The sequence below is a fragment of the Seriola aureovittata genome, chromosome 17 (assembly GCF_021018895.1).
Source record: "Seriola aureovittata isolate HTS-2021-v1 ecotype China chromosome 17, ASM2101889v1, whole genome shotgun sequence".
Classification (NCBI taxonomy): Eukaryota; Metazoa; Chordata; class Actinopteri; order Carangiformes; family Carangidae; genus Seriola; species Seriola aureovittata.
In genome coordinates, this window is record NC_079380.1 from 23,002,330 (window position 1) to 23,015,481 (window position 13,152).

Below are 13,152 nucleotides of genomic sequence, written 5' to 3' on the forward strand. Positions count from 1 at the left end.
GTCATCATATGGTAAAGCATAAAAAATCATAGTATAGTAAGGCATAAAAACATCATAGTATGGGAAGGCATAAAAAATCAAAGGTAGCAAAACACACATTCAAGTCAAACACGGAGACGTTGCGGGGATGGAGCTGGACTCTCTGGCGGTGGTGTCAGACAGGAAGACGCTATCTAAGCTACTGACCATCCTGGACACCTCCCACCCACTCCACATTGTGCTGGTCAAGCACAGGAGCACCTTCAGCGACAGACTAATCCAGCCACAATGCAACACAGCGCCACAGGAAGTCATTCCTGCCTGTGGCCATCAAACTGTATAACGCTTCCCTCTGAGGGTCAATTCTACCTCATGATTCATATTTCATTCATATATATATATATATATATATGAAAGTGCAATTTGGAATTTTAGTGCAATTTTCATACTAATATACTTAAATATTTCTTTACATATTTCTATGTATGTATACATTTGTCTTGTGTATATAAATCTATGTGTATATATTTAATCTTCTTTGACATATTTTTGTAGTTCACGTACTTCTTTGCTGAATAGTCCCCTTGGGATCAATAAAGTGTTCTGATTCTGATTTTGATTCTGACTTTCTATGCCTTACTATACTATGACTTTTTTATGAATTTTTACGCCTTACTATATTATGACGTTTTAAATGTCTCTTTATGCTTAACTGTACTATGACTATTTAATGACTTTTTATACCTTACTATACTATGACGTTTTTATGACTTTTTATGCCTTAATATACTATGACTTTTTTACGACTTTTTATGCCTTAGGATACTATGACTTTTTTATGACTTTTTATGCCTTAATATATTATGACTTTTTTTATGACTTTTTATGCCTTAATATATTATGACTTTTTTTATGACTTTTTTTGACTTTTTATGCCTTACTATACTATGACGTTTTTATGACTTTTTATGCCTTAATATACTATGACTTTTTTATGACTTTTTATGCCTTAATATATTATGACTTTTTTTACGACTTTTTATGCCTTACTATACTATGACGTTTTTATGACTTTTTATGCCTTAATATACTATGACTTTTTATGCCTTAGTATACTATGACTTTTTTACGACTTTTCATGCCTTAGTATACTATGACTTTTTTATGACTTTTTATGCCTTAGTATACTATGATGTTTTTATGCCTTAATATACTATGACTTTTTTACGACTTTTTATGCCTTAGTATACTATGATGTTTTTATGCCTTAATATATTATGACTTTTTTTACGACTTTTTATGCCTTAGGATACTATGACTTTTTTTGTCGTTTTTATGCCTTACTATACTATGACTTTTTTACGACTTTTTATGCCTTAATATACTATGACGTTTTTATGCCTTACTATACTATGACGTTTTTATGCCTTAATATACTATGACTTTTTTATGACTTTTTAAGCCTTAATATACTATGACGTTTTTATGCCTTAATATACTATGACTTTTTTATGACTTTTTAAGCCTTAATATACTATGACTTTTTTATGACTTTTTATGCCTTAATATACTATGACGTTTTTATGACTTTTTAAGCCTTAATATACTATGACTTTTTTATGACTTTTTATGCCTTAATATACTATGACTTTTTTATGACTTTTTAAGCCTTAATATACTATGACTTTTTTATGACTTTTTATGCCTTAATATACTATGACTTTTTTACGACTTTTTATGCCTTAGGATACTATGACTTTTTTTGTCGTTTTTATGCCTTACTATACTATGACGTTATTATGACTTTTTATGCCTTACTATACTATGACTTTTTTACGACTTTTTATGCCTTAATATACTATGACGTTTTTATGCCTTACTATACTATGACGTTTTTATGCCTTAATATACTATGACTTTTTTATGACTTTTTAAGCCTTAATATACTATGACTTTTTTATGACTTTTTATGCCTTAATATACTATGACGTTTTTATGCCTTAATATACTATGACTTTTTTATGACTTTTTAAGCCTTAATATACTATGACTTTTTTATGACTTTTTATGCCTTAATATACTATGACGTTTTTATGACTTTTTAAGCCTTAATATACTATGACTTTTTTATGACTTTTTATGCCTTAATATACTATGACTTTTTTATGACTTTTTATGCCTTAATATACTATGACTTTTTTACGACTTTTTATGCCTTAGGATACTATGACTTTTTTTGTCGTTTTTATGCCTTACTATACTATGACGTTATTATGACTTTTTATGCCTTACTATACTATGACTTTTTTACGACTTTTTATGCCTTAATATACTATGACGTTTTTATGCCTTACTATACTATGACGTTTTTATGCCTTAATATACTATGACTTTTTTATGACTTTTTATGCCTTACTATACTATGACTTTTTTACGACTTTTTATGCCTTAATATACTATGACGTTTTTATGCCTTACTATACTATGATGTTTTTATGCCTTAATATATTATGACTTTTTTTACGACTTTTTATGCCTTAGGATACTATGACTTTTTTTGTCGTTTTTATGCCTTACTATACTATGACGTTATTATGACTTTTTATGCCTTACTATACTATGACTTTTTTACGACTTTTTATGCCTTAATATACTATGACGTTTTTATGCCTTACTATACTATGACGTTTTTATGCCTTAATATACTATGACTTTTTTATGACTTTTTAAGCCTTAATATACTATGACGTTTTTATGCCTTAATATACTATGACTTTTTTATGACTTTTTAAGCCTTAATATACTATGACTTTTTTATGACTTTTTATGCCTTAATATACTATGACGTTTTTATGCCTTAATATACTATGACTTTTTTATGACTTTTTAAGCCTTAATATACTATGACTTTTTTATGACTTTTTATGCCTTAATATACTATGACTTTTTTACGACTTTTTATGCCTTAGGATACTATGACTTTTTTTGTCGTTTTTATGCCTTACTATACTATGACGTTATTATGACTTTTTATGCCTTACTATACTATGACTTTTTTACGACTTTTTATGCCTTAATATACTATGACGTTTTTATGCCTTACTATACTATGACGTTTTTATGCCTTAATATACTATGACTTTTTTATGACTTTTTATGCCTTAATATACTATGACTTTTTTATGACTTTTTATGCCTTACTATACTATGACGTTATTATGACTTTTTATGCCTTACTATACTATGACTTTTTTATGACTTTTTATGCCTTACTATACTATGACGTTTTTATGCCTTAATATACTATGACTTTTTTACGACTTTTTATGCCTTAGTATACTATGACTTTTTTATGACTTTTTATGCCTTAATATACTATGACTTTTTTACGACTTTTTAAGCCTTAGGATACTATGACTTTTTTTGTCGTTTTTATGACTCACTATACTATGATGTTTTTATGACTTTTTATGCCTTAGTATACTATGACGTTTTTATGCCTTAATATACTATGACTTTTTTACGACTTTTTATGCCTTAGTATACTATGACTTTTTTTTACGACTTTTTAAGCCTTAATATACTATGATTTTTTATGACTTTTTAAGCCTTAATATACTATGACTTTTTTACGACTTTTTATTCCTTACTATACTATGACGTTTTTATGACTTTTTATGCGTTAGTATACTATGACTTTTTATGCCTTGCTATACTATGACTTTTCTATGACTTTTTATGCCTTACTATACTATGACTTTTTTTACAACATTTATGCCTTAGTATACTATGACTTTTTTATGACTTTTATGCCTTACTATACTATGACTTTTTTATGACTTTTTATGCCTTAATATACTATGACATTTTTATGACTTTTTAAGCCTTAATATACTATGACTTTTTTACGACTTTTGATGCCTTACTATACTATGACTTTTTATGCCTTAGTTTACTATGACTTTTTTACAACTTTTGATGCCTTAGTATACTATGACTTTTTAAGCCTTAATATACTATGACTTTTTTACGACTTTTGATGCCTTACTATACTATGACTTTTTATGCCTTAGTATACTATGACTTTTTTATGACTTTTATGCCTTAGTATACTATGACTTTTTTACGACTTTTGATGCCTTACTATACTATTTTTCACTTTTCACTACTTTTTCATTCTCTACAGGTTTTCTGACGATGTTGATGCTTTTACACTCTTATTCCCAGCTGAGATAACATGAGTGAACTCTGTGATGGAACTTGGAAATAAAAACTAAACCTTCTGTTGTCCTTTGTTAGAAAAAACAAACAAACAATCCACACAGTAAATTCTAAATACAACATTTCGGTCATTTGAAGCTAGACAGACATTAACTTTATTATATATATATATATGTGGAAAATCTCCAGTACCATTGTTCCAGACGTCTATAGTGTAATTTAACATTCAAACGTGGACCTTGAATTGATTGGCAATTTCTTAACTGGTCAGTCTCAATCCATGCAACCATCCAGTTAATTTTTAATTAATTATATAATTTATTGATATATACCTTCAGGGGGTAAAAAAGATACTTACATACTTTGATACTTTTTGATGTGACAAATGTCTTTGAAGTCTTAATTTCACTACAGGAACTCTGTTTATAATAGTTTATTCATGATGCGACTGAACATGCTGAATTTCTTGTTTTAAAGTCACCAACAACAAAGAAACACAAGCTCCTGGAGCTGCTGAGCAGTTGTGATTTTACTGGATTAAAAATGTGTGATTTTCTCTTTTCCAGCCTCAAACACAATTCAAAATTCACAGGAATGAGATTCTGAATAAGGACTTATTATTGATTAATGTTTCTTCTTAACATCCCCCCCCCCTCCCCTCCCTCCCACTGCTGCACATACTGAGCCGATGATTCACACTATTAGCTTGCACTTGATGGCGTCACTTACAGTAATCTGTCTTTCCTGAGAACAACATGCCCTCTAGTGGTGAAACACGACAGCATGATTGTTCAGTATCATGCAGTAATAATGGATGGATAACACAGTCAGAGGATTTTTCTACAGACAAGGAGAACATGTTGGATGTGATCAGTAGGGTTTCAAAAGGCTGATGCAATAGAAGCCTTTTTGAAAAGAGAATTACCACTTCACTTTTTGCACACTTTATTGTATTGTAGAAAAAAAATAAAATCCCTCATACATCAGTGTTCAGACTCTTTGTTGTGACTCCACATTACGGTCAGGTGCTCCCTGTTTGCTTTAATTAACTGAGACATGTCTAGAACCTGATTGGAGTCACACCTGTGGCAAAATGAATTGATTGAACATACTTTAGAAAGTCAGGACAAACACCAAACCAGGAAGTCTGAGGAACTCTCTGTAGAGCTGAGCAATAAAGCTGTGGAGGCCTGGATCAGGGCAAGAGCATGAAACTACTTCTAGTTCTCTGTGGTCTCAGTATTTGTGAAATGCAGTATTGGGGAGTAGTGAACTACAAAATTAAAAATTAATTAAACTAGTAGTTTAACTACATTTTTCAGTAACTTACTGGTAGTTGAATTACATCCACATGTCCACAGTGACTCAAGTGATTAAATTACTTTTTTGCCATTTTTTTTATTCTTCCACGACAGTCAGAGCTGGAGGCATATTGTTTTCTGTCTGTCTCATTCTCATGGACACGATATCTCAGTAACACATTGACAGAACTTCTTCAAATTTGGCACAAACATTCACTAGGACTCAAGGACAAACTGATTAGATTTTGGGGATCAAAGGTCAAAGGTCAAGGGCGTGGTGGCCTCATAAATCACAGTTTTGGTCTTGTGAACGCAATATCTCTGTAACGCAAGGGAAAGGGAATTTATTTAAATTCTGTAAAACCTTCACCTGGACACAAGATAGAACGGATTAGATTTTGATGGCTAAAGGACAAAGTTCAAAGGTCAAGGTCACAGTGACCTCAAAAAACATGATTTTGTCCTTCTGATTTCAATATCTTTAGAACTCTTCAAGGTACTCCCCTCAGATTTTGCACAAATGTTCGCTTGGACTCAAGGACGAACTGATTAGATTTTGTTGGTCAAAGGTCAAAGGTCAACTCTTTTTAGCCATTATTCAAGACTTCACACAGCAATTATGACAAACCTTCACACAAATGGTTCATATTGTACATGACTCTGGATAAACAGGGATGTAACCTGAAACTAGTCAGTGGAGGAGGCGATTGTAGTTTGTGTAGTTAACTAGTCAAACTGGGTTTGGGGGCGCTGTTGGTCACAAAACAGAATGAGTGAGCATATCTGCACAAAAAGTTGCTTCATTGCTCTAACTGGAGTACATGTCATCAACTGCCTTCATGCTTCTAGTATTTCAATGCTAAGACTGCTTTTTTTCCTTACGCCCCTCCTTTATGATATTTAATGAAAAAAATGTAAAAATAAAATACTTAAACAGGCTCCAGGAGTGATTTATTTTAGTACATATTTATTGGAAATGCAGTCAAAATAAAAATTTATTTTTAGAGAGAAGACATGTTTGACAGATTATCTTTGTCAGATAAAAGACTGATTCACACACATTAAGTGACATAAGTTAGTTCAGCTTATACATGTGACATGCAATAAATAACAGCTCACTACAGTGACCTAACGTACATTTGCTTCCATTTGTACATTACCCTACACAGCGTCGACAGCGGCAGTGTAAACTGATATCTCCTCTTTTGAAATGCACAAAGGCTAGTGAAAAGAGCGGACTATCAATTGGTAATACAAAAATAGAACCAGGTAGCATTTTATACTTGTAAAGTAAAAAGACAGACAGACAGCAAACACAACCGTGTACTTCTTTTTGTGCATCCATCCTTCTTGAAATGCAGAGCGTCATCTAAGCAGCAGACATTAATTCTCTCTCTTTGTTTTATGTCTTTTGTGACAGAAATAAACCTCTTCAATAAAACACAGGACAGAGCTTTGTGTGTGTGTGTGGCACAGACTGACAGGGCATGCGGTTAGCTCTGTGCGAATACTGAAAAAAAGAGCAATATTTTTTACAAAACATTATTGGTAAGAAAGAGGAGCTGCTGAAACCGGCCCCGAGAACAGATCTGAGTGTGAGACCAACGTCTGGCTGGAAAGCACTGAGGACGACTGGAGAAAGTAGCTGCATGGAAGTAGTAATGTAGACTGTAACGTTTTTAGACCGCTGCCTCAACATCTGTCTCCCGCTCTCAGTGAACCCAGCGGCCCCGGGGATCAAAAAACGCCGCTGCGATCCACTTACTCTGCTGCACTACAACAGATGATTTGAGCACATTTTCAGGGACCTCAGACTTCCTGTCCTGCCAATAAATGAGCCACAATGATGAAATTACCACTCACTTTTCTATTCAAAGGCAATAACGTCTTCATTGAACTCAGTAGGAAATGAGTGTAGATTTGTAAACATGTGGAATTATCTTACACTATTTACATGTAGAAAATGAGTGGCAAGTCTAATTATGGTTATTTAATTCTCTCTCTTCGTTCAATAGCCCTTAAAGAAGCCTTCAGCCACCATGGCTTCTTTAAAAGTCACCGTCAGTGAGTTGATAGTCACATCTGTCACGATCACCTTCCCGGGATGCTCTGCTGTAGTTTGATCGGACTGACTGCCTGGTGTTGTCGTGGTAACGCTCTGATTGTCACCTCCCACCTCCTCGTTCCTGACCTCAGCAGTGGAGCAGGCATCAGCAGCAGCGGCGGCGGCGGCGGCGGCGGCGGCAGCAGCGGCAGCGGTGTCAGCACCTTCCGTCTCGCCGCTCCCCTGTACGCTCACTATCACCGAAGTTGTGTTGATTCTCTCTAATCTGGGACATTCTGACCCTGACTCCACACCCTCCTCACCTGTGTCCCAATCTGACCTGTCGCCCACGGTAACCGCATCTCCTGGTCCGGTCACAGGCACTGAGGCGCTGTCCTTTGATTGGTTGCACGCTAATGTTTGGCTCTGTGTAGTTTCTGATGTCCCTCCGCCCGGTCCGTCAGTCCATGCTGTCAGATCAGCATCCACCTTCTCCTCCGCCTCCATCTCTAAGTCCTGGCGCTCCAGCAGGGGCGGGGAGCTGCACTCTGACTGACCTTAGAGAGAGAAAAAGCAAAGTTTTGTTAATTTTTTATAGTTCAAAGTTCACAACTGAGCTGCTGATTTTCTAAGTGGCAAACCAACCGTATAAACTGTCTTCGCGTCTGTCCTCAGTGGTGCTTTCAGACTCCTGCTTCTCCTCTTCGCTGATGCCGCTCCAATCCTCCTCCATGGGCTCCTCCTTCTTCCTCAGAGGACGGATGGGTTTGTTTGAGGGCCCATCTTGCCTTCGTTTAGCCACCCTCTGCCTGCTCTTCCTCCTGACTGAGCGATGGTACATGCTGCCCCTCTCACCCTGGTCCACATCTGTGCTCATGGAGCGGGTGAGGGAGAGACGCAGCCGGGGCGGGGTCTTCTCTGCGTCCTTGTGGGCGCTGCGGAGGTCCATGGCAAAGATGCTCTGGGGTGGAGTAAAGACGACAGGTGAACAGGTGAGTCAGTACGGCCTTCATTTTGTTTCCACATCACATTGAGTTTTCAGGTCATTTGGAAGGGCCTTTTATGGGATATGTAGTTTTTGTCCTGTGTCAACAAATCCCATGAAAAAACTACAACCAACAATGACTTGATCCTAACAACATGTACTGACTGTGTAGCTGAAGTGGGGCGTGGAGCTCCACTGTTAAAAAGACACAAAGAAAACAGTCATGCTAGCAGCTCTGAGACTGTGCTAACATCAGCATGGTAACGTGCTCACAATAACAATGCTAACATGCTGATGTTTACAGTTATAACATTTACTCTGTTCACCATCTTAGTTTAGGATGTTAGCATGCTAACGTTTGCTGATTAGCACTACACATAAAGTGCATCTGAAGTAGGGTGACCACATGTCAATGTTTTCCGGGGAATGTCCCTGTTTTTGGTGGAATGTCCCTGTCTGGAACTGTACCCGGGAATGTCCCTGTTTTTGGTGGAATGTCCCTGTCTGGAACTGTACCCGGGAATGTCCCTGTTTTTGGTGGAATGTCCCTGTCTGGAGCTGTACCCGGGAATGTCCCTGTTTTTGGTGGAATGTCCCTGTCTGGAACTGTACCCGGGAATGTCCCTGTTTTTGGTGGAATGTCCCTGTCTGGAGCTGTACCCGGGAATGTCCCTGTTTTTGGTGGAATGTCCCTGTCTGGAACTGTACCCGGGAATGTCCCTGTTTTTAACTGTGGATTAAAAACCAACATCGAGCTTTGCGCTTGTTTTGGCCAACAGAGGGGGCTAGCTGCTAGCCATAGCAGCTTCTGAAATTAAGCTAAAACCATCCAATAAAATATTCTTTTTTCTTTTTGTCTCTAGGCAGAGAAAAGGTTAGCTGGCTCACTCATTGGTTAAGAGTTCATCACCGGGTAAGTAAGTAACAAAAATAAACATACCCAAAGCCCCCAGCCAAAACTTGAAAGAATAGTTTTTATGTTGGAAGAAGTGAAGAAGAATTGTATGATATACTGTGTAAAGATGATTGTATGTAATGGACTTCGAATATTCGATATTCACAACGTGGACTTTTATGAAAAACCCTTTGTCATAATAGTTTATCACAGTGCAACAGTTACCATGGTCAACCATGAAAACAGTTGTATAATATAATTCATGGCTCTGATGATGTCACAGTGATGTCATCAGTGTTATTCTTACTCACATTCTTTATCAAGGGCCCTGTGTTACAAACTGAAGGTGTGGAGTTTGAAAATAAACGGGAATTTAGGGGTCAAGGAAGTTCTGATGAACAACGCCATCAAGTTGCATTATGGGAAATGAAGGAACCATTGTTTTACTGACTTAAAGTCAAGATATTCAACCTTTGCTGCATCAGTTTGATCGTTCTTGTTTGAATCTGTCTCATGTGAGTCACTCATCTTCATTAATGTGATATAATAAATTGATAGAACCCCTTTAACGATATATCACACTAAATCTGAAAATATTGCACTGATTTTTAAAACTGCTCAACTCAAGGGACGCCTGTCTGAGATGTTCAAGCAACAATTATTACTGTGTAAAGATGAAAGTGCCTTTATAATAATTATAATAATAATAATAATAGTTTTTGTGTATAGCACTTTTCAATACAAATAACAAAGTGCTTCACATGAGTCAAATACAAACATCAAAACAAATCAAAGTGAAATGCAAATTAAATTAGAAGGACATCACACAATAAAAACTTTTTTTATAAAAGTGTGTCTTAAGAAGTGGAGAAGATAAAACTGAACGGACTGAGAGTCTGATCTCCTCTGGCAGGTTGTTCCAAAGTTGAAGCTCTAACGTTTCCTTTGGTTTTTAACCTTTAAGATCTTGGACTGGTCGGCAGCGAACTACCAAACAATCTCAGTCTACCAGAGATCATAACAGAATAAAAGCTCAGAAATATAAGGAGTAATTAAAAGAATTTTAAAATCAATCCTAAAATAAACGGGCAGCCAGTGAAGAGATGCTGAGACCAGGGTGATGTGGATTTATACAAACAAGTTCTGCCCGGCTGTCATTGGTTAATGAAGGAAGATATAACAAAGGCTTGAGAGACAAGAAGAAAGAGAAGTGTCGCTACCCGCAGGACGAGCCTCCTGGGTCTGAGTCCTTTCCTGCGATAGGCCAGAGCTCTGATCTTCTCCTGACTGGGACACAGAGGTGGACACAGAGAGGACAGAGACAAAGTGACAAAGAGAAACTGACTGTAAGCAAGAGAAGAAAAAGAAAACCAAAAAAAAAAAAGTGCTTTGCAAGCATAAAACAAGCTTTCAATTACTACTCACTTTTCTTCGTAGGCCAGGACCAGGCGTGGGTCCAGAATATTGTCCTCTGGTTCCCAAGTGCTGTACCTGCCAACAGAAACAGAGTCAAATCATCCTATCCATCCATCTCCAGGGGACGTGCAAGAAACACATGATGGAGAGGATACAGAGTATGTATGGAGGGGATGAGGTCACTGGATGATGACTCAAGGATTACTCACTTTGGGGGCCATCCCTGCCATTTCAGTAGATACTCCACATTACCCTGAGGAGAGGCAGAGAGAAGGGAGGGGGGGGGAGGGGGGGGGCAAGCTTTAGTGGAGATGCAGCACACATTCACACAACCTGCACTTTAAATCTGCTGCAGAAACAAGCTGCTGAGAGAGAGAGAGAGAGAGAGAGAGAGAGAGAGAGAAGGATGACTGTCACTTTAAAGTGTGGAGTGAGTGAGGAGGGAGGGTCATGGACGTTTTTTCTGTCTTTCAAACAGTGTTTTTCTCGGGGATGACGTCAATGACAGCGGGGCTGGGTGGCCTCCAAACAGCAGCTCTCTCTCTCTGTCTCTCTCTCTCTCTCTCTCTCTCTCCCTCCCTCTCTCCCTCTTGTATCGCGGTGACGTGACTGCACATGGCTACACGAGCCGGTTTTCAACAATGCACGGGCTCTTTCTAGAACATTACGCCGGTGCCTCGGATAGGTGGGGCCACGGGAACATGTAAACAACGTGGTGTTGCGCAACGTTCAAGTCTCACCAACAATAATCAGTCCGTGACACCGGGACGGAATAATAACTGTCTTTACACCTCTGATGCGCATAATGCGTAAGTGGAAGAAGACGCTTTATGAAGACACATGTAGTTTTACTATATTATTATTATAAACTTTACAATATCCTGTTACTATGAGAGGAAGGTGGTGCTCATTTATTTCACATTTCAGAATACACTGCACGTGCACATGCTGCGCTCAGAGAGACAAAAACTGCCCCGCGAGGTTATTATTATCTTATTATTATTATTAACCCCCCTCCCGCTGTGAATCAATGGGTCACCATCACGCAGCAGTCAGTGACATTACGCAGCAGTTTCAACCCGATACACAGCCGCCGCTCCGCTCCGCTCTGCTCCGCTGGCGTAACCCAAATAAACTGCGCAGCTCCCCGCACACCGTCCGTACACCCGTTTTCAAGACACACACCCCCTTTTGCATTTCTACTACAGCTGCGTAGGTTCCTCCAACAAACACGTTCATGCCGCAGCAGCTCAGCCGCTGCACAGGAAGGTTACAGGATGCGACCCGGGCTGAGAAAACAATCTTATACTTTGACGCAGTTAACGATAAGAATATATTAATACTAACATCTCTTTTGCGTAAACTACAGGGAAACTGCGTAGCCTAGTTTTTGTTGTCCATGAGAACAGGGGATGGCACACCGCTCCAGTAGGAAAACAAGCACGGGAGAATAAGTTATATAAGTTTTGTGAAGTGTATCACCTGTCGTCCTTCTTACCTTTCTCACTCTCTTCTTTGTTATTGACTCAACTGCGAACACTTGATCTCCTATGGATGACAGCTCCATCGCCGCGCGCTGCTCCACACGCTCCAAACAGGACGCAAACTGTGTCTCTACTGCTTCTGTCGAAGTGCAGAAGTACAAAAAAAAAAAAAAGGAAGAAGAAGAAGAAAGGCAAAGAGGAGGGAAAACACCGTTGAAAGTGTCACGGCTTCCGCTTGCTCCCGGTGTGGACAGTAGTTTTGAGCGCTGAGTCTCTGCGCTTCCCTCACAACCAAACTCCTGCCTCCCTCACTTTTTAAAATCTGCGACACATCAACACTGGACAACGCGCTGCTTTAAGTCGGGCGCGCCCCCTTTCCATTGCGTAGGACCGAGCCCCCAATGTGCGTGCCCGCGCCCGCAAGGCCGCGCACGCAAATTAGAGCACAGTGCAGGGACAGAGGAGGAGGGAGGGAGGAGGGAGGAGGGAGGAGGGAGGAGGGGTCAAAACGACAAGGTTATTATGAAACTAAAGTTTGGAAAAAGGGAAGAAAATACTGCTGTATTCTGTGTGAGTTATGTTTCTAAATTAAAACTATTGTTCTACTTATATCAAAAACAATTAGGTTATAACTTCATCATTTTTATTTTGGGCTAAACTTCTGATCTGAAGCAACATGAATTATTATTTTTTTCATTATTTAATTGTATTTGTAAAACTTTACCATGGTCAATTCATGGTGTTGAAAATTTTCTTATTCGCATTCATTCAAATTAGATGAGAAGATCAATACTATTCTTGCCTGTACAATAAAGTGACCAGATATC

General features: G+C 37.9%; 1 protein-coding gene across 1 annotated transcript; it reads right to left on the reverse strand.

The window, feature by feature from the left end:
- Nucleotides 1–6,450: 6,450 nt before the first annotated feature.
- Nucleotides 6,451–12,723, reverse strand: cbx7a (chromobox homolog 7a). The gene is made up of 6 exons (XM_056402157.1): nt 12,340–12,723; nt 11,051–11,094; nt 10,851–10,916; nt 10,646–10,712; nt 8,191–8,506; nt 6,451–8,102 (listed from the first exon to the last, which is right to left on the reverse strand). The coding sequence occupies exons 1-6, from the start codon at nt 12,406–12,408 to the stop codon at nt 7,510–7,512; spliced, it is 1,155 nt and encodes a 384-aa protein (XP_056258132.1). The 5' UTR covers nt 12,409–12,723; the 3' UTR covers nt 6,451–7,509.
- Between the last annotated feature and the right edge of the window lie 429 nt (nt 12,724–13,152).